Source organism: Falco rusticolus, chromosome Z, assembly GCF_015220075.1.
Source record: "Falco rusticolus isolate bFalRus1 chromosome Z, bFalRus1.pri, whole genome shotgun sequence".
NCBI classification, from domain to species: domain Eukaryota; kingdom Metazoa; phylum Chordata; class Aves; order Falconiformes; family Falconidae; genus Falco; species Falco rusticolus.
The window spans coordinates 47818972-47846065 of NC_051210.1; the positions used below are offsets into that span (position 1 = coordinate 47818972).

Here is a 27094-nt window from a genome sequence, read left to right on the forward strand (position 1 = left end):
AATAAAAATCAGCACTGAAAGACTCCAGAGGACTACCCAGTTCCATTTCTTCCTGTAGAATCCTAGGTTAGGGAGATGAGTATGGAGTGTGAGTCTATGCCAGAAAACTCAGCCATTTAAGGGATTCTGGGAAACAGAATTGTCTCAATGGTATCTGTTAAGAATAAATGAATTTTCTGCTTGCTGACAACCTTATTTCATCTTATTCTCAACTGTGACACATACTGAAGAAAAAATACCTTCCTTCAGTGGAAGACTTTTTTTTCACTCTTATTTCCTGTTTCCTCTATCAGTGAAAATTAAAAATCCAGCAACCATAATCCTACAGTGTAGTAGAGACTTTACCTTTTGGACAGCTTCTGTCTTGCTAAATGGCTTCGGATGTCACCAGCTGTATTAGAGCTACTATTAAAAACCTAAGACGTACTCTATTTGACTACGCTGTTACCAAAACTTCTCTTTTGAAGTAGCCTGAGTATAAAAGCTGTTCTGCTTATCTACACTCTAATTCTGGTAAAACAAAAATGATGCCAAAGATACCATAAAGTAACAGGACAATCATCAAAGAGATTATAGCCTTGTGGCTTTCAGGACAAATCTCCAAAGGTTCAGAAGGGACATTGGTTTCTTGACTTCAGCATAAAAGCCAGCAGGAACACAGAGGCACACACTTTGTGGAGACAAAAGACAATTATTTTCTCACTCATCTGATTTGTTCTCTTTTGCAGTACATACATTTGGTGGTGCCAGGCCTAAAAGAACCCTTCCTTTCTCAGAAATTAGTATATCAGGAGGAAAGAAAGAAATTAAATCATATCTTTACAGCCTTCTGAGAAAAGCAGGTGTTGTGGTTTAACCCCAGCCGGCAACCAAGCACCACCGCAGCCAGTTGCTCACTCCCCCTCACTCAGAGGGATGGGGAAGAGAATTGGAAAGGAATATAAAAAGTCAAGAGTTGAGATAAGAACAATTTAATAATTTAAACAGAATAAAGAGGTAAGGACAATAATAATAACAATAACAATAATAATAACAATAATAATAATAACAAAATGGAAAGGTGAGGAAAAAAGGGCAAAGCAAAAGCTGTGCACACAAGCAAAGCAAAGCAAGGAATTCATTCACCATTTCCCATGGGCAGGCAGGTGTTCGGCCATCCCCAGGACAGCAGGGCTGCATCACGCGTAACAGTTACTTGGGAAGACAGACGCCATAATACCAAATGTCTCCCCCTTCCTTTTTCTTCCCCCAGTTTATATACTCAGCATGACGTCATATGGTATGGAATATCTCTTTAGCTAGCTTGGGTCACCTGTCATGGCTGTCTCCCCTCCCAATTTTCTGTGCCCCCCACCCCCCCGCCCTCTGGCTGGCAGGGCCCAAGGAACTGAAAAGTCCTTGATTTAGTATAAACATCACCCAGCAACAACTAAAAACATCCATGTGCCATCAATATTGTTCTCACATCATAGCCAAAACACAGCACTGTACTAACTACTAAGAAGAAAATTAACTCTATCCCAGCTGAAACTAGGGCAGCAGGGCATATCAATAAATAAATCTATGTACAAGTATATCTTGTATAAAAATGTCATCATGGCTCTTACCCTGCAAGATAGTAATCATCTTTGCAGACCTGCTTCCACCTCTACCCTGTAACCCAGCAAGTGATCATTCAGGATCACGCCCACTGTGACTTCTGTCTAGCTATAGCTATGAATCATTTGTGTGGTTATACAGAGGGAGAAATAAATTTAAAAGGGCAGAGGTTTAAAATGATATCAAGTAATAATGATCTCCAGAACAAACTTAGTAAGACTAATTCAAATCTTTGCAGAAGAAAAAAAGCTGGAAGGAGGTGGACAAGAAGTAGAAATATTCCAACTTAGATCGATGCTTTTATTTTTGCATTTGAGTACTTCTAGTGTTTTCTGAACATCAAAATCTCTCATTGACTCAAAAATGCTTAAGAGTCATGATTTCCAATGAAACTAGCATGATTTAGACAGTTAAAAGCTCTAGATGGTCTATTCTTGGTCCTTACAAGTCTCTTAAGTGACTTAACACTCGAGAAGAGCAGCTCAGCTCAGCTGGGCCCCGACACCTGGAAGTCCACTGCATTAAGTGCAGTAGTGGTCCAACCTTGCTGTCCTCACTCATATGCATAATCCTTAGCCTAGTAAATAGTGTCAGTATCTTTTTCTACTTATCTTGCACGTACAAAGTTTTAAAATTACCAGAATCAGCTTTGATGTTTATGGGCTGAGCAGGAGTTCTTATGCCAGCTGGCTTGCTGGCTAGCTCAATGCAAGATTAGTTGAAGATATGTGAACTATTTGATCTGCATTATGACTTGTGCAATTTTTACAAATGGTATTCACCCTTTTGAGGTGTTATTACTGATACTTACACCGTCTTTGGGAAAAAATAAGATACAGCTCAGCACCTTTGAAGGAAGTATTAAATTATGCTAGAATTTCGATAATGTGCGTTTCTCATTCCGAAGCGAAAAGACAAGAGGATGGGGATGCGGAGAGGTCAAATGAGGACATTAGCGCAAGGACGCCGCGCGCCATCTCTCGGCGAAATCTGGGCCGCCCGAGGGGCGCGTGTCAGTGTGTACGCGTGCATCTGCTGGGAAGGATGGCTGCGTTGGCTGTGGGATCAGTGAGTTTTAACTGCCACCAGAAAATTAGCAAAAATGTAATTATCAAACAGACAAGAGTCGGTTTTCGGTGTGGCAAAATTTTAATATAGACAATTTTGGACGATTTTATGTTTGTCGGAAAATACCTCACAAGCATCAGTACTGTGATTTAGTCATTCCTAGTAAATCACTTGCTGCTCCTCACCAGCATATTCCTGTGGCGTGAATCAGCATGTTATCTCTTACAGTATGGAAGGGATATGGAAATTGTTGAGCTAGTATTTGTTTTTTTTCAAGAGAGTATCGGCCTATTAATGTTAGAAGTAGCAGTCGGTGCTACAAATACGTGTTAAATGATCCCGGCTGTCATTTCCCACCTGCTGGCCACCATCACCTGTCCTACCCGTGCAATTAGGGCATTCCCTTCCTGTCTTCCTCCCTTTGTTTTGCAAGAGGATTTATTGGGAGCTCTTCAGAAACGTCTGCTTGTTTCGGTGCGCGGGACAGAAGCCGCGGTTTGGGGAGGCCGCCCCTCCTCAGCGTGCCTTGGGCACAGGGACTCCTTTCACTTACTTTTGTCCGGGGGCCTCCTGCAGGCTCGGCGGAGGGCGGCGGGCGGGCACTCCGCGCGCTGCCGTGAGGCGCTACCGGCTCTCGCCGCTCGTAACGGCGGATCCAGACCGCCGCGCCCGCTGCCTGAGCGGCTCCGCCAGGGGAGCGGGGCACGGCGCCGCGGCCCTTGGCGTGAGGAGAGGCGGGGTGGGAGGCAGCCCCACCGCGCGCCGGCCCGTTTCGCTCGCAGCTGTTCTTGCTCAGCCTGCTTTCCCGCTTCGGCACGGCGCCGCCAACCCCCGTGCACGGCTCGGCGCCGCCGCCGCGGGCCGCCCCGAGCACCCCCCCGCTGCCAGCCCCCCCCCAACCTGTTACTGTAAGGGCTGCCGGGGAGGGGCGGGGCTGGGCGGAGGGGCTCGCGGCCGCGCCGCCGAGCGCCATTGGCTGCCCAAGCCGCCCTGGTGCCCGCCCCCCTCCGCACACTGTTATGTCTGTGTCTCGGTGTCAATCGGGCGGGCGGTGCGCATGCGCGGCGGGCACTCGCCCAGGCGGCGGGGCTGGCGAGAGCGCTGAGGCCGAGGGTGCTGCGGGCTCGGTGTGGTGCGAGGCAAGGCAGCCAGCGAGTCAGCCAGCCAGCCAGCCAGCCAGCCAGCCATCCAGCGGGAGCAGCGAGGCAGATGATGTACGCCGGCCGCCCGCCGCTTCTCTGCACGCCCGTCGTCGTCTCCACGTCTTCATGAATTAGCGCTGCGGGTGGGGGCGACGGACCGGAGCGAGCGCCCCAGCAGAACCGGCGCCCCAGGCATGGCCAGCTCGGTGAGTACTGCCCTCCCGCCCCAAGCCCCCCGCGCTGCCCGGCGCCGCCGGTGCTCGCCGCCGGGAAGGGGTTGGCGTGACGGGGGATTTGTCTTCGCCTGCGGCATTCCCTGCCTCCCGCTACCTCCCCGCCGCTTCCGGCATCGGCACGGAGCACGCACGCACCCGCAGCGAGGCGGCGGGTGTCGCCTGAGCCGCTTTCCTGCCGCCGCACCGGGGACACCGAGCGCGGAGGCGCCGGGAAGGGAGGACGGTGCTGACAGCGGCCGCCGGCTGCCCGCGCCCGCAGGACGGCACCGCGGGCCGGTGGCCGCGCCTTCCCGCGTCCTCCCGGGCGGCAGCGAGAGCTCCTTACGCCCTCGCCTGCGGGTCCGGCTTTCTGCTGCAGGGTTGCGGTGAAGCCTTTTTGGTTTTGTGCCTTGCCGGGTGTGCGGTGCCGTTGTGTCCCTTGTGTCCCTCCTCCGCCTGCGATGAGGCCGGTCCCCCTCGGCTGCCCGCCCGGCCGCGCTGCCTCGGGCGCTCACCGGCGCTCCCCGCCTCTCCCCCCTCAGGGCGCCGTCCAGGTGAAGCTGGAGCTGGGACACCGAGCCCAGGTCAGGAAGAAACCCACCGTGGAGGGCTTCACCCACGACTGGATGGTGTTCGTCAGAGGACCCGAGCACAGCAACATTCAGCACTTTGTGGAGAAAGTCATCTTTCACCTGCACGAGAGCTTCCCCAGGCCTAAAAGAGGTAGGTAGGGCCCGCCGCGGGCCACCCCGCCGCCGCCGGCGTCCTGCCCCGCCGGCGCCGCGCTGCCGGTAGCGGCGGCTCCCTCCAGGCGAGCGCTTCCCGGCCGCCTCGGGGCGGGCACGGCTGACAGCGCCGTGCCGGTCTTCGCGCAGAACAAAAGCGGCCGTCGCTGAGGTGATGGGCTGCCGGCGGCCCTTTTCCCGCCCCCCTTGGGGCTGCCCGGTGTCGCGGTGGGCTCCGGTCTCGTTTCTGCCGCCTCCGCGCTCCCGCACTTGCTCCCTCGGGGGTCTCCACTCGGGTCTGGGTCCCGGCTCCTCCCGGTCTCTTAACTTGTCGGTGGCTGTCGCGGTTTAACCCCAGCCGGCAGCTAAGTAGCACGCAGTCGCTTGCTTGCAGCCCCCCCGCAGGGAGGAGAATTGGGGAAGAAAGTAAAACTCATGGGTGCAGCTAAGAACAATTCAATAAATGAAATAAAATATTATAGTAACAGTTGTAATGAAAAAGAGAGAGAAATAAAACCCAGAGGGAAAAAAACCCAAGTGGCATACAGTGCAACTGCTCATGACCTGCTTACTGATGCCATCAGTCCCCCAGCAGCGATAGGCAGCCCCGGCCAACTGTGCCCAGTTTCTGTATCGGGCATGGTGTTCTGTGGTGTGGAATCTCCCTGTGGCTAGTTCGGGTTAGCTGTCCTGGCTCTGCTCTGTTGCAGCTTCTTGTGCACCTGCTCACTGGCAGAGCAGGGAAGACTGAAAAGTTCTTCGTTTAGAGTAATCAGTACTTATGCTGATGGTTTAATTGCTGTGTCCTCCTGCTGAATCTGAAACACAGCGTTGTACCAGCTACAGAGAAGAAAATTAACTCTGTCGCAGCTGGAACAAGGACAGTGGCATGGGGCTGACTTATCTCTCAGGATAGGTCTCCACCGAAGGTTTTTGCTCACATGTTGCTTTCTTCTGGCTAGTGTTGTTTTCTCTCGATGTACTAAGTATCTGCCTGAAAACGTGTTCCTGCCCCAGTTGTGGTACTTGCATTTGGACCCCCCCAGAGCTTTGCTTTCTGCTTTGTTCTGTAGTTCATCGTCACGGCTTCACCCCTGCCTGAGTACATGAAAAATTCTTGAGGTGTGTGTGGTGCGTGCGTATGCATGTAAGTTGTGGGGGGAGAGGTATAAGAAGCCTTTTGTTTTCATTTCTGATTTCTGAGCCCTTACTGTCCTGGTTATTGTAGTTGGATTAGTAGGGGTAACAGTACAAATATAAGAAGTGAGCAGGTTTATTTGTCTATGCAGACACAATGGTTAGTAGTTATCTTTCATTTGATCTGTAATTTTTATTGGTATCTAGAACTCCTGCAGTTCCTTAAAACAATATCATCATAAATCCTGTCTGCTTAGAGCTAGTGGAGAAAAATTGAATGTTCAGGGAGCAAAAGACAGGAAATCTTTGTGTTGAGAATTTTTTTTTTTTTGTGGTAAGGTAAAAACGTATTTTGATTTAGTTTTCCTCAGTTTGAAGATACCAAGCTGTGACTTTTTTTTACATCAAATATTGTTTCTTCTAGAATATTTTCCTTCCCTTAAGCAATGAAGTGTAAGAATTGCAGTATTTTAGCTGCTAAGATTATCTTCTGAAGTATAAGTTATTAATTCCCTTTTACTATCAGAGTATCAATTTTTAGATCTACTGTAAACCAGTGCAGTATTGCACAAAGGGTTTTCAGTGGATCACATATAATACTGCAGTATTTCTGATGAATTAAATTGCCCAGATTGTGCTGTGGAGTCTTCTTCCTGTTTTCTTCTATTTCTTGTACAGAAAAAACATAACTTGAAGTAATTTCAAATAGTTTGGCAGAGAAACTCCTGAGAACACATCTGAGTAGCCTAAATAGGTGAGATAGCATTATGCATATTCAGTGAATTAGATGATCTATTGAAATCAGTGGTAGAAACTACATTTAATACTTTGAAGCTCTGTCTGCACAGGGGGTGTTTGTGATGCTTTTATTATCCATACTTTATTTATTTATTGCTGTCTGGCCTCGGGGGACATGGCTGTGCAGCCCAGACTTGGAGGTCGGTTGCTAGGTGTGATGTGGAGCTTGCTAATTTAGGACTTTTGCAAGTGAGAGATGCACGGTTTGCCACTGGGAGTGCTTTGTCTCCAGCTGCTGAGTTTAGTTATGGAGTCATTTATGCCATTGTTTTAAAGTGTTTAGTTTGGGGTTTTATTCGCATGCACCATTTTCATGATGTGGCAACTGCTGGGAAACATGCCAGCTTATGTAGCCTGGGAGGGACTTGTCACACTGTGATTGCCCATGACTTGGACTATGGGAGAGCGCTGCAGCCACTCCCATCTTGCAGAGTGTAAGCTCAGATGGCGAGCACCCCATTCACTTCTGGGCTTTGCTTAGCCTTCTAAAACTACAGCAATGAAGGAAAAATAGATGGTGAGGAAATGCAGGCCCCTGAAGACACCGTGGGAGAGATGAGCATTATGCTGCCAAGAGCAATCCATGTATCAATTACCTAGCACTTCTTTCTGTGATTCAAAAGTGTTCAGGAGAGTGGTGGTGATCTGTGCCTTATAAATGGAAACATTTTGTTTGTCTTTCTAATTTACAAATACACTTAATTTTTTTGACAAAAGTAAATGCGCTCTGTAAATCAGTGCTTATAGTTTGACTTCAGATGGCCATCAGGGTGCTGTCTTAAGTGTTGCATATTTAATAAGAATGATATGCTTGCTTGTAGTTGGTCAAACTACCTTGTTTTCCATCACTTCTTCTGAAGTTGCATACTTTATTGGAGATACTTTGTAAGTTCTCAAACTAATTCTGGGCCATGGGTTTAGCAAGCTGAGGTAGGTGTACAATATTAATCAAGAACAAGTACTAATATACTGACTAGCCATAATAACACTTAGTTCTCTGGTAAGTGATTTTTTTTTTTTTTTTTTTTTTTTGTCTCTAGATTCATGCTGTGAATGGCTGCTGTAAAAATGCTTGCTAGGAAAAGTTCAATTCATTAAGTCTATTTATAGAGCTCATGATCAGTTTGAAAATAACGAATGAATAGGCTACCGTGATTGTTATTAGCTCATAATGTGTTTCTGTTGATAGATCACTTTTTATTAGGGGCATAGTCATGCCAAACGTCAAGGGGGACAAGGGAGACTAGTTATTTTTGGCACATTCATTTTGCAAGTTTATGAGAATAGCTCGATAAACTGCTGGCTACAATTCTGGCTTTGCTTATCTGTTCTGGCTATAGTAGGGATTCTGGTAATTAGTACTGGAGGTTGGTGGTGAGTTTGCAAAGGTGTGTCCAAGTGTTTGCTCTACTAATAATTGCTGCAGAGCAAGCAGGGTCCTGTACCCTGAAGCTGGCATTGGTTTAGAGATGGCAACATAGCTAGGAACAGCATTTGGTGGAGAGCAGAGCAGGTTGGTTGGTTTGTGTGTATAGATAGGATGGGAAGGCGATGGTGACTAACAGGGGTGTCGAAAAGATAAGGTGACCTAAGAAATAGCCTCCTTCATCTTTCACTGGGCCTCACCTTAAAAACTTGAGCTTGGCAGCGGTTTCATTGTTTTCTGTTTGCTTTATGGTGATGGAGTGTTTCAGTGTATCTTTGCACAGTAGAGCATACAGGCATTCACAGTGGTTGGTTCCCTGTACTTCCTCCCATTTAATAGGCTGCTCCTGCCATCTGACTTCCATGAGTAATTTTATGGGGCTACAGGACTGCTTGTCACATTAAAGTAAGCAGACTCATGGCCAGACTCAGTTTTGAATAGAGTTTGCAAGACAAATGCTCTCCAAAATCATCGTGCAATCAGAAATACGGCTGTTTAGAAAGTCTCGTCTGTTCTATGATGCTGGTGCAAATTGGTTAAGACATGGAGAATTTCTAAGATTCTAGCTTTATTTCAAAGTGTTTGTTGCTTGCCTTTCATTATCAATGTGAAGAAAATAGTGCAGTATTTTTAAAGCATATCTGTGGAACAAGATTTGTCATCAGGTTATGATTAGTTTTGATCTGCTGCGATACTGCCTCCAAAAGAGGAGCTGATTTTTGATTATTATTAGTCTTACAGTATTCCAGCTGAATAAGGAAATAAATCTCTTGTGTTTCAATGACTCATTATTAAGTACATGCAAAAAACTACATTGGAGCTAGCATGGCGTGAGTAGTTAAGTTTCTATTGATCAGTGGTGCATTTTGACAAACTACATTTTTCTTATTAAGAAAGGGATGGGCTAATACTTCCTTGCTAATGTAGTAAATATGAAAATAGTGATTTGGACACTGGAATAATGTAATTTGAAAAGTGGGAGGTGTTGCTTTCCTCCGCAGAGCTGAGGAGAACAATGCTTACTGCACCTGGGTTGAAGTTTTAAAATGATATGGCAAAGGATGGAAGTGGAACTGCTCGTTATTCTGCTATAGGATGGATCAAACTGTAACTTTCTTTGAGGAAGTCCACATTTCCAGTATTGGTTGTTTTTGTTAAGGCTGTGTGTTAGTGCGGCATGAGACTTCAGTAGACCAGAACATTTTGACATAGACTTAGCTACTGTAAAAGCTGCCGATGAATTCTTCCTAGTAAACACATTCTTTATTTTCTCATATGAAAGCTTTTCCCATTTTGTTCCCACAATTCAACTAGGCGATATTTCTGAATAGTCTTCCTTAGAAAAGTCACAAAATCTCTTCTGAATCCATTGTGTTGTAGGAATCCAGTAAGGAGGAAGAAACTCTGAAAGATGCAGTCCCCATTATCACTGGCATTTTTTTACTGTTTGTTTTTTAAGATAACCTTGTCCCAGAGGCCATGGTATTTTGGGCCATGGCAAGGTAAGAATATTTTGGCATGGGAAGTGTGGTGTGGAGGTCAGCAGTGGTGTGGGGTGTGCCCTTCCTGGTGTGCTCAGTGTACAGCAGTTGCAGAGTAGAAACAGCATTAAGACCATCCTTCAGTTTGCTTATAAGCTCTTCTTGGGAAAACATATTTGTAGATAAACCCTAATATAGTATGCAGAATTTTATTTAAAGGGTAAACTTCTTGATTTAGGAAAAAAAGTCATGGCTTTTTTGTGCCCTATACGCTGCCTTGAAATGAAAAAATGCCAATCAAATTCTGCTTTTGTGCATTTGGATTCATTATGCAAAAACTGAACTAAATTGATTGCATCAATTGCTTAACTTGTGATGATCAGATTGGTGCAGCTTCCAGATGTAGCTAGGTTCCTCCGTGGAGATGTTTGGCCTGCTGCTTTAAAGGGATGTTTAAATTTAGACAATTTTTTGTAGTGACAATTTAATCCTCTTGTGAAAGCATATCTCATTCTATATTCTGAAATAATCTCTAGTGATTTGTATTTTGGCTGTGAAAATGCTTCATGAAGCTCCCTAAAATATTGATAATATGCTGGCCATGAGAATGAAATGTCTTAGAACAAACTTTAATTAGAAGGAATGATGCAGTTCTTACCTGGTTACTGTGTGGTGGTTTTTTTTGTTTATTTATTATTTTAAATTTGCTTTCAAATGCTGTGTTAGGAGGCACATTAGTGGAAGAGAAGTGAAAGAAGATCCTTAATCTTTCCTTCCTTTCCTAGCCCCATTTTATTAATGTCTTGACCACACTGCAAATATTTCTGCCTTTAGTAGCTTGTATATTGTCTTGTAAAATTTCGGAGAACATGGCTGTACAATATTATCTCAATGTTCTTGATTAGGTAGGGTTTTTTATTATTTTGCTGACTTTTAAATACTAAGTGTAAAGGGGAAAAAAAAGTCTCTCCCTGCTCCATTTAAAGTCAGTGAGAGACTTCACTATTAATTTTAGTAAATTGAGTGGTGGGAGGGACCCACAAGCAGGTTCTTACCATGACTTTGAGTTTTACTTTTGTACCAACTAGTGCAGGTCAATGGTCAAGATCACTAAACAGGCAGTCAGTTTTCTGTTGAATATTTTAGTAGGATATTTAGCTACACCTGTAAGAACTAAGGTGTTTTGTTTGTTTAGATTTTTTTTTTCTCCCTTTTACATTTTGCCTAAGCCTAACCCTCTAGGTATGATAGGCATGTGGGAATTTCTTTTTCTATCGGTCTTACAGATACAGGCTTGGTACTGCAGCTTTTAGGGCAGGTGCTGCTACTTCAGTTGCAAAATTGTTTTGTTATTGGGAATGGATTTGCTTCTCGGTGGATTTCAGCTATGGCCAAATGAAACTCCTGATGTCTAGCGAATGTAATTTCATTTGTTTAACAGAAACTCTTGGGGCTTTGTGTTGCTACTAGTTTAACAAGAGGCTGAATAGCTTTGAGAGTACATAGAAAGTGCACTTCAAAACACCTAATTCAGCCCAGTGCAAATCACAAGGGCATCTCACAGCTGTCTTTTTCAAAGAGAGTTAGAAGAGTTGAATATAGAGAAGCTATCAAGTTTCATTTTTACATGAGTGGCGTCAGTAAATAAGTGGTGGCTTTGGTAAGATGCTGCCTGTATAGTAAGATGTGTTTCTAATAATTTCCCTTCCCTGGTACATGTCTAAAAACGATGACATGCAATGCCAATGCTTATGCTTTATTTAGAAGTGTACAGTGTAATAAGGACTTGATTCCTAGAGTGGGCAGTTGTCATGGTTTAACCCCAGCCACTGACTAAGCCTCACACAGCCACTCGCTCACTGGCCCCCCACAGTGGGATGGGCGAGAGGATCAGAAGGGTAAAATTGAGAAAACTTGTGGGCTGAGATAAAGACAGTTTAACAAGTAAAGCAAAAGCTGCGCACGCAAGCAAAGCACGGAATTAATTCACCACTTCCCATGGGCAGGCAGGTGTTCAGCCATCTCCAGGAGATCACGTGCAGCGGTTACTTGGGAAGACAAATGGTATAAATCCAAATGTCTCACCTTCCTCCTTCTCACCTCACCTCCCAGATTTATATGCTGCACGTGGTGTTCCATGGTTTGGAGTATTTGGTCGGTTGGGGCCAGCTGTCTTGGCTGTGTCCCCTCCCAGTCTCTTGTGCCCTTCCAGCCCTCTGGCTGGCAGGGCCTGAGAAAATGAAAAGTCCTTAACTTAGTATAAACATTACCCAGGAACAACTAAAATCATCCATGTGGCATCAACATTGTTCTCACACCAAATCCAAAACACAGCACAGCACCAGCTACTCAGAGGGAAATTAACTCTATCCCAGCTGAAATCAGGACAGCAGTACACATCTGGTTTACGAGTACACAAATCTGATGACCCCTCTTCATCAGCAATGATTTGCTGTCTGCGAAGACTTGCATTGTATTCAACTGAAATGAAATTAAATGCAGACTGAAGTGTAACAATGGGCGCAGAGCACTTGCTCAAGGTACGTGACTGTACAGTCTGTAAGTACCTCAGTGTGACAGGACATCTGACTAGCAATGCTGCTACATCCTCCAGTGTCATGAACTTACAGATTTTAAAGTTTACCTGCACTTTTTTTTATGTGATTTATTTGTGTGGTTTGTCTTCAGTGTGTGCTTTTTTCATTCTTCTGCATGGGATGTCTAGTTTCTGCTAGGTTTCTTCCCTCTGCCAGTATATTTCTGCAGGGGTAAATGATGATTTGTCTGAACAGCCAGTCAGTTCTGACTGTAATTTCTTAACTCTTAAAAAGAAGCCAGGTTATTTATTTCACATTAGTTACTTTAAATAGCATTTAATTGCTGATACAGTATTTTTAGTTCTTAGAAGCTAGGGCTACATCTATCTAAAAGCTACATTATTATACTCTGTGCTTAGAAATCTTCTAGATTTTAGATGGTACGAAATGAAATGTAGTTTCAGGGCTATCATATGCAAGATTTTTGGCTAGCCGTAGAAGAAAACTCACTTGAAGTACAGGAAACCAGATTGTTGTGTGTAAGATCAGCTCTATCACTTTAGTAAGATGAGAGGGAAGATACCTCAGAATGTTTAAATCAGTAGACAGTCAAATTTATTAGCATTTATTGGAGAAAATGAAAACAGCTGGATTGTTTGATTGCTTTTTATTATTACTACTCTATTCTGTGCAGTCTTTATCCTTGTAAGAAATTTCTAAACAACATTGTTTACTGTTACAGGTTAGACAGTCTCAACTGGAGATAAAGTACGTTTAAGATTCTTCAGTGCTGTATTAGTAAACTGTAAAGTCTTGGAAAATGGTGTAGTTCAAGGTGTGAAGGCTGTTCTCATAACAGAGCAGTGCAGTATGGTTAGGGTTGTTTTTTGGTGTGTTGTTGGGTTTGGGGATTTTTTGTTTGTTTTTTAAATTCAGGTTTAGGGGACGTTGGAGAGGGTTATTCTGTCCCTGGTTCTAGTAGAATCTGTGGAAAAGATTGACAACTTGATCGCTGCAACCTGTAAAGCCTGCTGATAATGCTTTTGATAGGTGGGAAAGCACAGATTAATTGCAAAAGTTTGATCTGAATGAAGTCTGTAGGCTGCTGCAGTTCAACTACATTAATTTTTGTGAGATACTTATGATGGATGCCTGCACTTTAAACCAGCAGAACTTAGTTCAAACTAAGTGGCATCATTCTGTTCTTTCCTTCCAGGTAGTGATTGGTAGGCAAATATGAAAACAAAGGAACAGTCAAATTCTAGCACTTCTATGTGTTTGCGTGAAAATTAGTTTCTTGTCACAAAAACACTTAGCTTCTAGTTAAAAATGTTTGGGTTTTGTATGACTGTTGGCTTTTTTGCTATGCTTTCTAGTGTATATAAAGGGGAGGAAGAACAGACTGGTATTTAGAAACCTTTGTATGCTGACTTAAATCTCTGTATGGCTATTTAATTTATAATTAATGTGTTATACTGTCTACTATTAAAGGATAGAGCTAAAATACAGATTTTTTGCAATGTAGAAAATTTTGAAAATGTACGCTGCTAGATAAAACCTGTTGTTCAGTACCTGTTAAAAAAATTGTTGACTTCTTTCTGGAGAGCTATTTACTTAATATTAGTGGATAATATTCTGTTACCACTAGGCAGAGTCAGCCATCAGAGAGTTTCTCATCACTATCCTTGTGATGGTGCTCCTAGGCAGAGCATCTGTGCTGAACTGTCTCCCTTGCTTGCCAGCTACCGGCTGTATGCCATTAATCCCATGCTGGGTTTCCTGCACTGGCTCTGGCTTGTTGGGCTCTCTTTGAGGACTTCAGTTTTGTTCCTTTGAGCCATCTGCACAAGCCAGTGGTGCTGGATTCATTTGATTTTAAAAATTTGTGGCACGCTGTGGAACAGAGATCTCAGCAGCTGTAACATCAGTAAATGATAGATCAAATATCTTTTTCTTTTTTTAAGTATGTTCAGATCTGTTCTCAGCAGCTGTTGCGTATGAATTGCCTTTGTATGGTCCCAGTAACTTGTCCATATTAGTGTAAAAAAGCATACAGTAAGGATATATGTATTTTCATATGGAAGCTTGCTCGTGAGGGCAAATACCAAGATAGTATTTCTGGTTTTAGGTGGTTATGATGGCAGAGATTATAGTGCAAACTGCATTATTATACACAACAACAACAAACAACACAAAAGCATAGCTGAACAAGAAATGTGAGATGGATTGATTTTGCTGATGATATAGGATATAGGATACTGAGTGTTTGTAGTAAGTCTAAATTTACTATTTGTGCCTACCTTTCTAAAGCTTGGTACATAAAAAAACTCCACCAGGCTCAATGAGACACTATCATTTGTGGCTTGTCCTAGATAGAAGTAATGTGAACATAACATAGTCTTGAAAGAGCAGTTGGCAGACAAGGTGTTCTGCATCTGTAGGACTGTAAGGGAAATAGAGGACTGACTTTGTATACTTGTAGGAAGACATTATTTTACCTTTCATGTGCTAATTTAATTTTAAAGGGCAAGTGATCCAGAAAGGAATAGTGCTGAGATTCAATTGAGACAAACTACTTGATGCTGTGAGCCTGGAGGTGAGCAACCGTGGTGTTTTCCATGTGTGGGGGGGGGAAGAAGGGCACTTCCAAAAACACTTGCTGTTAGTCAGAGCAGCCTTTCTGATAGTGGAGGGCAGAAGTTTTCTTGAGGAATTCTCATTGAGAAGTATTAAATGGGTAAATAACATTTGAATTCCTTCTGTGATCCAGCACCAGGCTCTATAAATGACAGTAAAAAATATTTGCCTATTTCATCTTATACAATGCAAATTCCGAGTGAATATTTTATTGAAGCGCTTGGTAGAACCATTTACAGGATGGTTGTTTTTAAGTTGTCACAGCACTAATGTCATGCTTTACTGAAAAGCAGGAGAGGTGGATTGAACTTAATTTTATGTATTCTGAACATAGAGATGCACAGGTCTGGCATAACATTCAAAGGTAGCTTTTTTAATTGGGATACTGCCTGATGATTTTTTTTGTGGAGTTTTTCTTTAATTTCTTTTTTTTTTTCCTCCTTATTTTGCTTGCCCAACGTGGAGGTACACAGTATTTCTGGACACACTTGATGACTCAAATGATTTAATGTTACTGCAAGGTAGATAAAACTGGTGTGAAAGAGAAATATACTGAATGTGTATGTCATATAGTGGGACAGAAATCAATCTCAGATCTGTTTTTATGAAAAGATCTAAATGAAAATAAATTTTTGGGAACTATTCCAAAGTATTTCTTTAAATACTTCTAAAAGTATAAAAATGAAGATGTTTCACTTTTGAAAGAACAGCATGTCCTTGTGCTATATTTTGAGGCAATGTTGGTATGTTTTGCCTCTCTGACAAGGTAAATTTCTACTTGGGTAATAAATAGATGCTAATAAGCACAGAGTTGGTTTTTTTTTTTTTTTTAGCCAGATCCAATGCCCAGCCTTTTCCAGCCAATATCCAGTTGCCGTCTTTCATTAGGGGACAGCTTAGAAACTGGAGGTACTGCTCAGGATGGAGGACCTGCACCCAATACGCACTCGCTTGCCGTGTTCTGAGCTTTCCCAGGGCTTGGAGGCTTTGTTTTGCTGAGCACTGACTGAACTCACACCAGGCTTCAGACACTGGCTCCTGTGTGCCACAGGCAATGTGTGAGAGATTATCCAGCAACCTGCTCTCTGATGGATGGGCTGGCAGGGAGGCAGAGGTGGATATCTGCTGCCAGCAGATAAACACACATGAGATCTGCACTGGAGTTTTTAAGAAATGGTGAGGAGGGCTGTGGAAATGTTTTGGTGCATTTGAAGACTTGACTGCTGAAAGCATTTTATGCAAATTGTTCCCAAATTTAGTAGCTAGCCAGATGGTGGAAGTACAGTTGTACTTGTGTAGTTAACTGGCTTTGCACAAAATAAAAATAAACCCCAACCAGGTAATCTTCAGTCATCTCAAAAATAGTGAGCACGGAATAAAGACAGAATCTATGGTGAGAGTAGTATCTGGAAGGACATATATATGGTCTGAGAGGGGGGAAAAAAACCAAAAAGTGTATTTTGTAACCATACCGTTCTGCTAGCTTTTTGTTTAAATAAAATCTTAAATTTCTTTGTAGTGCTACACTAGATTCAAACTGCTTGTGAATTCCTCTTTGATATGTGAAAGTTCCTCATCTGTTTTGATGCAGCTACTGTTAAGGTTATGCCTCTTTGAGCTGCAAAGGTTTTCTCTCATCTGTGATATATTCCTGCGCTATTAAGACTTAAAAGCTTTTTGACACTGAAGTTGTTACTTCTTTGTCTGGCTGTCACTAGTTTGTGAAGTGTGTGGTTACTGTGAGTCTGTTAGTATTGTAAATGCTCCTGTTTGTATCTAGCAAATACTCAGAACATAAAATCCAACTTCTTAAATTTGGTGCGGGCTTTTTTGTCCCTTTCATTTGAGCTAGTTTTAGAGCCTAACTCTGCAGAATATTGCTCTAATGTCTTCTCATCAAGAAGTATTTACCCATAACAGATAGCCTACACAGTAATTCGTTACAGTTAGGTTAATAGAAACAGCAATACAGTAATACAATTGCCCGTCCTTATCTAAAAGCTAGGGATACTTTAGGAAGTTTGACTGGACTGTAAATATTTAAGATTGGTCTTTGTGTGAGAACTGGTGTACTCTCTTGCTTATATAAAGGCAACTGGAACACATAAATGTGTTCTCTATCTTGTGGTCTTAGCCTCTTCTGTCTCCTCCATGAAAGCATGGGGGCATAGTAGCCTTCAACCAGACTCTGTATTTACCTAGCATACTTTCTATAAGGATATTGGCTTTTGTTACTCTTCAGTACTGTCCTCTCCGATGATATTCCCTAGATACTTTTTGTTTTTAAGGAGCTACTTAGAGCTGACGAAAATGCTGTAGGGTATTCCTGTGTAAATTACTTTGAAGCAACTCCATCCAGGTTGTTTGGGTGCCTTGGCAGTCCTGTGCAAATACCCAAGACCAAACCTTGAACCTAAATCGAGTAAGGTACCCCCCAACAGTACAACGCCTCAGTTTGCTTCCGCAGGCACTGCTGTGCTGTGCAAGCACTGCACTTCCAGTGAGTGGCTGGCAGCGCTGCCAGTCACTCTGGCCATCCTTAAGGCCGTAGAGGCGGTACTGAAAAAGGCTCTCATGGTGCTGTGTCTTGAAGTAGAACCTGCTTTGGTCCTGGGGTGATTAACTCCCGGGAAGCAGCAGTGACCTGTGGTCTTCAGGCTGGACCCAGGTGGGCAGATTGTTCTGTGTGAATCCAGTTACAACACTAGGAGCAAAGACCCAATCATTTCAAATCATCAAAGAGACTAAAACTTAAGAAACCACCAACAAACAAAAACATGTAGGTGCATGTGCACACACTCACACTTTACAAATACTGACTGTTCCATAGACATGGAACACTGTTTCTGTGTGGATTCTGTAGCTGTCCAGCATTTTAAGTTGAGGTGATGTACCTCAAACCTGCTGTGTTTGAAATCCTGTGCTTTAGAAAAACAGAAAGTCTTTGTTGGATGTTGCACTTCATCAAAGGCTGTTCTTAAAATGGTAGTCATAAATTATTTTAGTATTTGCTTTGAGCTTTATTGTTCAATGTTGACTCATCCCACAGCAGAAAAGTTTATTTTTCACTTACAAAATTATTTCCAAACAAACTAAATGTCTTCACTGAGTGTACATGAGAATAGAAGTTATTATTGACAAAGTAAATTTTGTCAAATACACTGATTATTTGTTTTCATTACCTTTCCATTGCCTGGAAACTAATAGAAATGAACTGGTTTCTATGAAGCAGATCTCGTTAGGTGACTTCCTTCAATTTTTTGATATAGTAAGGCAAAGTTAAACAACCACTGTAGGTCTTTCAGGTTGCTAACAAAGTTTAGTTGTACTGGTCTACTGATCTTAGTCTGCAGGGATATTTCCTTACATTTCTGTCTTAATGCCTGAACTGCAATTTACAGGAATTTAAATACTAATAAACTAATAAAATAAATCAATTCTAGATTGACATTTTAAGTGAACAGTCCAAAGTATCTATCTATGTTTCAGGTGGAATATTTTAAATGGTTTTGGTGGGCTTTTTTTTTGTTGTTGTTGTTAGCAGCTTAAATCTGGGAATTTGTCCGTTGTGTGTCCAGACAACGGAAAATTTCACATTTTGTTTTCTGTTTCTTCCTTTGTGGTCTGTCCTGAAGTGTAGAGAACAGTAATTTCTTGATTAAAATCTGAGGTAACCTCTGGTTGTTCAATGCATTTTTAATGAAATATTTGATATGTAAATATTAAGTTAAGCTATGTAGCTAGCGTGTAGCTTGTAAATGTGTTTGTATGTATTGTAATTTTATAGGTATAACCAGCTTTTTTTTTTTACTTTAACAGTAGATTTTGAAATCTAAAGCAATGATTAGCTCAGTATGTTTGCCTTGAGGCTTCAGTAACTTAATATAAACTCCTGCAAAATTCTGGAACATTCTTTATTTGAAAATGAAACTATTCAATAAACGAAAACTGGTATCTATATCTTTGTATGAAAAACAGTGAAGCCCGTAAGGGTGGTTAAGGCTAACATGCAGTCAGGTACTGAAGATAAGGCTTTTTTCCTTCTCCCTGCTCTCCCTAGAGGGTTTTTTTTCTTTCATAACTTTCTGCAGCCTGTTGTACTGTACATTAATCTTGCATAACTGGTCTTTAAACTGTATGTATAGTAGTTTTGCAAAGCCAGTGTTGGGGCCACAATGTTTAACTGCAAATTAGGACTAGAGTATAAGTACAAAATGCCTTCCAGCCATGGTCAGGTATGGGATTAAAAGTCTTTTTTTCAATTTTTCCTTGTCAAGTTAAGAACAGTGGACTTCATAAAAAGTGTGCAAGATTTTAAATGATAATGAGAAACATGTTTCTTCAAAAGTGCTACCGAAGAATGGGAAGAGGGGGTGAATCAGGAAAAGGCTTAGATTAAAGGTTACTCTAATTTTTAAAAAAATTTTGACTGATTCTTTTCCTTGCTAGAGATCACCAGGTTGATTGCCTGGTTCTAAAAGAAGGATTTAAAGTTACAGGCTTGTTTATCACAATGCTAATTTTATGTGGCACCTCTAGAGCATGTGAGTTCATTCTGTGAAGAGAAAAAATGGACATGCGGGCATGCACATCGTTTATACATAGGGTAACTCTAGAATAGAGAGTCCATGATTCTAATTTAATATTGACTGTGTGTATTTGTGTGTGCCTGCTCATGGTAGGAATTACTGGCAAAATTTTCTTCAGCCTTCCACCAAAAACACAACCGGCACTTGAAATGAGCAACGAGTTTAAAGGTTGTTTTGGATTTTTTTTGTGTCTTTCAACCATTGCATATTATATTAGCATGATAGTTTTCCTTGGCTGACAGGGAGTTTTCTTTCGTACAAAGAAATACAGTCATCAGTCTTCAATTTTTTTTCAGTTTCACCTCTCAAATTCCCCGTCACTAAAGAGGCAATAAGCATGTGTGTTATTTGTAAGGGGTTATAGTGTCCTCCCCTTGCCTCTCTCGAGTTGTATCATGGATATCAGAAACCACGTTGGTACAGCAAGAGCTATCTTCCCCTGCTTACATGAGGTGAGGACCCTTTCATACTATAAATAATACCACAGAGATAAATGTAGCTATATAAATCCCCAGGCACCTGTGATAGTGACTTTCAGTGTATTTGTAATTTGTTTGCTGGCATATCAGTTCCCTTAAAGCAAAAGATACTGTCTCTTGCGCTTCTGCATGCTTAGGCAGTTTCACACTTTCCTTTTACTATTATGATTATTTCCCACCCTTTCTTTGCTATCCATACAAGAAGGGGAGAGCGCTGAACAATTAAGCGGAGAATGTGCTTCTCAACTTGCCAGTAAGTATTGGGGGATCAGAGGCAGGTGTCGTATGCTCCCTCCCCTGCTTTTCTGAAGTTGCCTGTATCTCTGCCTTCTGTGAAGCAGTGTTGATTAAACTGTTGCTGTATCTACTTGTTCCATGTTTGTGCTAAATCCACCTTCCTTTCAAACATGGTCATCCCCGTGCTAAGATTTTGGTGTGTCGTGTTTGAACATCTGTGGGAATTGAAATGCTTTTATTTCCTCTCTGTCTTCTGGAAATTAGATTTTAGCATGCCATAAGATGGCTTTTGAAGCCCTACAGCCAAGCTAGGATATCAACAGGGCTACAGGAATTCAGCCATAATTGTTTTATGGCTTGCCAGAAATCAGACCTATTGTATAGGTAGCATAGAAAAGCGCTTTGATTTGACAATTTTGGTGCCATTTATATCACCATAAAACTAATGAAAAGTTAAAGGGGTATTTTGGAAGCAGGAACTAAGCTGTAAATACAAATTGCTTCTGCATTTTCTTACAGAAACAAAAGAAACAGGTTTAGGAAGCTTTTTATTGACGCCAAAGTTAACACGGACCCTGTCTACTCTAAGGATATTTAATACTGCACTTGCACTGTCAAATAGCACATTATTGTTCCTTTAGTACAAGATCACATTGTCCAAAATATCCAGATTAAAAGGACTTAATTACTAATACCTCGAAGGAAAATTAATGCAAACTTATGCAGCAGGATGAGTAAATAGTCCAAGTGACCTCACTTCTGGAAAACTGGAAATACTTCTTTTTCTGTGTGAGTCTATGCATGATGCCCTTGCTGTCTTCTGGAAGTCTTACTCCAAATTACTGTCCAGGTACCATTTATGACTGAAACGTTAAGTGTGCAGGCGTGAAACTCTAATAGAATACTTTCTCAGCGGCCTGGAGAAGCTATTTTGGAAATGTGTTGGCAATCTTATTTGAAAACCTGGGATTAGGAAGCACTGGATCCCTACAAAGGAGTTTTAGGGTGTTTTGCTTTCCATTATGTTGATAAGCATCTGGTCACAGTAACTTAATCGCATCTACCTTGCCTTTCACTTGGCTGTACAGAGTACTCTGAACATGTAAGTATGTTTGAGGGGTTATTCCAGTGCACTGTGTAGAGGAGCGATGTAAGGAAGAAGTGTTCTGTGAGATACTGTTCAGTGGCATGCAGTGATAGCAAGGGCTGGAAGATCCATCTTTTCTTAAATAAAGAAGCATTTGCAGAGATTTGACTTGGCATCAGCACAAATACAGGTCAGAGAACCGTCACCATGTCTCCTTACATGTCTAAACAGATGTGGAATGGCAGGTCAGTTGTTAAGTACAAAAACCTAGTTGCCTAACTGATGAAATCCCTGTATTTAACAATTACAGGGGCATCAAGGCGTTAGTGTTCCACCCAAGTGAGGACTGTTAAGGGGGTTAGTGTTTAGCTTGCAGTAGCCTGTGCCTCTGTAAGCAGAGCAGAGCACGTCTCAAGGTGGTGAAAAGAAGCACTCCAAATTACTAATGGCAATTTGCGGCCTGGAGAATGAGTGAATCAGTATGCCACGCTGAGCATAGCAGAGGCTAGAATTTCCACTCTAGCACTCTTCCTTTTGTTGATGTTGGTGAGCCTGCTGACATCCAAGCTATTTTCTGATTAGGCATACCTTATTTCTTGTCCCGATCCCTTCTGGTTCTTGAAAGCACTGATGTTTGTTGGAGTGTTAATATCATTTACACAAGCAATGAAACTTGTATTTGCTGTTGGGCTTCACTTAATGTGTGAACCAAGGTTTGGCACCTCTACTACTGCCCTGCCCTGTGAGAAAGAAGGAGATTTTTATTCTCAAGAAATAGTGTCGTTCTTCCTGCTGCCAGTGGCACTCCTGTCACTAAAAAGAGTGGTTTTTCATTAATATCTCATCTATCTCGTCTTTTGGTACCTGAAGAAGATTGAACTGTGGAATTTGTCTTAAATTCATACTTCTAGATCTATTGATTTAAGCTGTTCACTCTTAGTGGCTTTTAGGCTGACTGGTTATACCCTTAGTTGGTTTCCAGCTCTCACTTCATCGTTTTGACATTCATCTGTTGAAGACGGAAGAAACACTTTTAAGATTTGTAGTTGAGCTTGTTGTATAGATTGTGGGTTTTTTTCAATAACTAAGCCTGCTTTGAAGACATAGCTATTTCTTCTCAGTTTATGGTGTTTTGTTGAATGTTGCCTCCTGACTTGAGTTGTCTTGCTAATATCTGTGATTTGGCCTGGCTAGTAAATATCTTCCCTCTGACAAAGCAGTGCTTGGGTTTCAATTCTTGGCCTTCTCACATTCTCCAACAATGTCCTTGGTGGGGTAGGATTATTCAGTTATTCAAGCAGGTGAGGATTTGGATTCTGTGAACTTTGTATGGCATGAGTGCTTATCCCATTTTTAAAAGATTTGCTGGAAGTGGAAACCATACAGTTGATCCAAGATGAAGGCCAAATAGCTGGTGATTTCTATGCAATAAGATGTGAGCAATTGCAAACCTACTATAATAGCTGATAATTGTACCATGACTTGCCATTCAGACTGTGTCTGCAAAGGGTTAGCACTTCAACACAACCTTGGTACAGCTTGGCAAATTGGTTGATTGTTTGATCATTGTGTAGCTTAAGTGTTTCTGTTTATCTCTCATTGACATTGTAAATTGATAAGTCTTTCAGTTGTGGAGCAATGAAGAGTGAGACTTTGGTTGTATCTCAAGAAGCTTTCAAACCTGTGGCACACTACGGTCAACTGGCATATGAAGGTGGACTCTCAGGCTATAGCCATTTGACTTTCGCAAGCTTCTAGTATGAGTATGTCTGAGAATTTATTTGTGTTGTGTCCTGAAACAGATTCAGTTAAAGGTGATGTAGTTCATTGTGAGGTTGTGGGCATCTCTGACCTGCAGCAAGTTCACTGGAGAAGAGGAGGTGCATCTTCTGCTCTGTGTGCTTGTGTGGTCTTATGTGGTTGCAGTTTTCCCTCTTTTCTCTTTGTGTAAAAAGTGGCCAAGGAACTGTACACAGCATGTGTTACGTGAAGCCTTTGAATTTTCCGTTCCATATGTCCTCATTCTGAGCTTCAAAAACCATCAATAATATGGCATTTCTGTTTATCTTGTCTCTGTGCGCTAGTTGAGGCACCCAGAGGAGCTTATTTTCTGTTTGCTGGTATGTGTTTACCCTGCAGTTGCACATGCAGTGTAGTTCTTGGGGAGGTATCAGAAGTGTATCTGTTGTTGTGATCTCTAGGAATGCTTGAGAAGCTTTAAATGGTAATAGATCCTTACAAGAGGTCTTGTTTATACCACTCCTTTTAACATCCTGCTGCTATGTGTCATTTCCTTTGTAAAGCTTATAGCAAAAAGAAACATGATGCCTTTAAACCATCTATAAAACAGGATGTCTAGCTACAGAAAGTGAATTTGCAGCTTGTGAGCTTTTCTACTAAGCCGAAGTTCTGTATGGCTAATCTTAACTGTGCCTTAGTTAAGGGCTGAAGGTAAGCTCTTCTGGAGTTGCTTAGTACCTCACGGTAAATAGTTCTTCTCCTCTTCCTCTTTCTCAAGGACTGCTTCCCAGTTCCAAGATAACTATTTTTAATCTTGGAGTTCTGGTGAATACAATTAGATTCATAGAGACAACAAACAGCTTAGTAGTTACATAGTTATGCCTTACTAGATCTAGGCACCGCCTGCTGCCTAAATGGGTGGCTTCATGTCTCCTTCTGTGTGTGTGCTGCTGCAGTTTTCCATGTGACATTGGTCTGAGCTGGGACAGCACTCTGATTAGATTGAAACAGCTCCAAGCCACTCCTACCACTTGTGGCTCTGAACTCTTGAGAAGTTCATTTTAGTTGGATCTGTGGCTGAACTGACTCGCTCTAGAGCTGCCATGGCATCCAGTGCCAGCAGGACAGCTGGGAACGCATGGCTGAGAGTGGAAGGAAAAGTAAGTCTTCCTCTTTCAGTGGCAGCTTGCAGTTGCATAAGGTGAGATACTGTGTTAAAACAAAACAAATCCTTAGAGTTCTTGTATAAATAATTATTGCTTTGACGCTGATGATGATCGGTTGGGGGTCTTGGCTCTGACATTGTGCCTTTGTACAGGAATCTTTAACTCACTCTAGAACTGTACTTACTCATAATGAATTTCTCTTATTTGTAAGTGCAGACTTTGCGGCATGGTTGGGAGGTGCAGGGCACTGCAGTATTAATTTAAGACTCGAAGGAAAAATTTCATAGCTTGGGGAAAGGCTATTTGCAGTCTGTCCGACAAACAGTATCTACCAACTAGGAACCATTCAGGTCTGTGATAAGGAAAGGATAAAAGGATGCTTTGCTTTTCACTTAGAAAGAGAAATGTAGTATTTAAAAAAACCTTTTTTTCTTTCCTTTTTCCAATGATACAGCTTGTTTTCCTTGAAGGCCATTGATACTCTGTTTACTCAGTGGATAAGAAGGCCGGTAAAGGGAGCTGTCCTGTCTGTATTTCTAGGGTTTGTACAATTCTGAAGAGCAGTGAATTCCCTTTCTTTTGAATGCTTACAAGGCTACCAGTATGCGAGGCATGCGGTAGTACTCAAGGGAACTTCACTGCCCAATAAGTGAGGGATTTAAAGAGAAACTGTTACAGCAATCATGCCAAAACTAGGCTTACTCCTTTATATATCTGTGATATCCATGCAACTCTGTTCCTGTTCTTAATGTTTGGTTTTTTTTCTTGAATTTTTACTTACGTTTTGGTTTATTGGTGTTTGTATGAGAGCATTTAAACTGATTGGTTTCATGACTAGTAATCTTAAACCACCCAAATAAATTAATTGGACTTCCTTCTTGGGTTTGATATTTACAGGGGAAGAGGGAAAAGTGACCTGACAATGTCTTTTTTTTCTTCTACAGTGTTTGACCCAAATGAGCAGTGCTTTGTCTCCTGTCTCCAGAGACAAACGCTGTGATGCCAGAGATGAAGATTACTGCAGTGATCCTTGAAAATATGCTGCTTGCTTTGATGTGCTGTTTTAGAGCCTCCACTTGGCACAGTAATAACGTGTTCATCAGCTGAAGACTTACTAGTGATAGAGAGTACTGTGTAGTCTGTAAGTGATGTGGGACCTAAGCTGTGCCTGCCTGACTCTGAAAATTCTCTCTACTACAGGCTTAGAAGTTACTAGGCTTTACACATTTTGGTTTAGATGGACATGTAATTAAACTGTGACAGCCATATTGACTTAGTAGTCTATGATACATTAACTGGATGCAAGCAGTTAATTTTTCTTTACGTGTTGGTCTCTAAGAATAACAGACGAGGCCAGCACTGACTCAGGCTGCTTCTCATCATTTTAGACAGTGTAAAACCAAAACTGCTACTTTAACACTCTTACCAGAGGAACTGATCAATACTGAAGCTGAGCCAGGTGTTCATTTACCTACAGATTTTTTATTTATTTCTAATGGTGATGTATTTTTACTGATAGCTTACTATTTCTTGAGTGATATGATCAGCCTGAGTTTGGTGAAAATCTAAAGCTGAGAGGTTCTTAGTTGCTGTCAGGTCTTTAAAAAAAAAATAATTGCTTCTTTCTACTACTGGAGAGGAGTACTTTCCAGATCCAAGAAACAAAATTCTTGGTCCTGAATGTTTAGGACATAAGGGGTAATGCTTCCGGAGCTGCTCCTGCACTTGTTACACCAGTCAGAGATATCGAGAAGTCTTCCACAGCATTCTAGCCAAGGAGCAGCATTATTAGGAATCATGGAGTGTTTTTGAGGTTGCTGGCAATGGTAGGGCTTGAATGGGCTACAGTACTGCAGACACTGTTGCTTCCCATAAGCTTGAAGACTCATGCCAGTTGCTTGTCAAAATTAAAGACTTGCCAAATTGCAGAGCAGCAACTGGTACTACAATTTCCTCCTGTGTCTACAGTACCAGAGGCCTCTCCCAACGTTCTGCATGCTGCAGATATGCATGACTTGATGCTTATACAAAATTATATTCTTTTGAAAGAAGACATGGCCTTCTCTAATTGCTGTGATCTTTTAGGTTATGATTTGTTGCCTTACTAGCACAGAAGGAAAGTCTTCATGTCTGTTGCTGAGGGTAGGCACAAGTACTGAGACTATTTTCTGTTAAGTAAGGGCATGTTATCGTCAATAAGTATTTGAACAGGTGGAATAGCCTACTGCCTTCTTTTGCTTGCTTCTAGACTATCAGTGTTCAAAAGACAATGTGTGACATCAGGACAGAGTGACATCAAGATAGGGTTAATGTGCAAATATGGAATGCAGAAGTATTTCATTCTAAGCAAGGTGAGAGAGGACAAAGCTTTTTAAGTTGCATGTCTAAAAATTTTCTGTCAGAATGGTCAATTTGTTTACTTGCATCCTAGGGATATGAATGGGGCCAGATGCAAAATCTGACTGTTTTTCAAAAGGCTTATTTAGAGTAATTTTATTCAGACAACAGTTAAACTCAATGGTATTGTGTGGCATGTGATCCCTCTCAGATTGCAGCAAAGCAATTTGAAGTTTTAAACTTTTATCATACAAGCCCTTGGAATCCACCCATTCATAAGGCATTTTACCAATAAGCTTAAAACTGTATCTGACCTTCCCTGGTGGAATTGTAGTTATTCTTTTTCAACATAGCATATAATTGGAAACAGACTGAGTGAACTGTTCAGAAGTGAAGTAGCGTGGAGTGTCAGTACAACCGAACCCTCTTGACAAGCTCTCAAATGAGTTAACTTGAGAAGGCGTGGCCCTGAAATGAACAAGAGTGCAAACAAAAGTAAGGTAGAGTGGGTCTTGGTTGTCTGAAACATGGGATAGTTTGCAGTGGTCAGCTTACGATGATCTTCCAGATTTGAAATGCTTTTGCAGACATTGCCTGACTTATACAATTGGCTTAGATAAGCTGAGGGAAGCGATGGGCATTTTTATGGAAGCGTGTAGTAAATGCTTGGGCCTTCTGTATTTCCCCCTTCGTT

At 41.9% G+C, this 27094-nt stretch overlaps 1 protein-coding gene across 2 annotated transcripts in view; it reads left to right on the plus strand.

The window, feature by feature from the left end:
- The first annotated feature begins 3725 nt into the window (after positions 1–3725).
- The window catches only part of MLLT3 (MLLT3 super elongation complex subunit), a 137874-nt gene continuing 114505 nt past the window's right edge, over positions 3726–27094 (plus strand). For both annotated transcript variants that reach the window (XM_037373956.1, XM_037373958.1), the window contains exons 1-2: positions 3726–4015; positions 4567–4747. In XM_037373956.1, the coding sequence (XP_037229853.1) occupies positions 4004–4015; positions 4567–4747 (193 nt within the window). In that variant the 5' untranslated portion in view covers positions 3726–4003. The remainder of the gene's footprint in view (positions 4016–4566; positions 4748–27094) is intronic.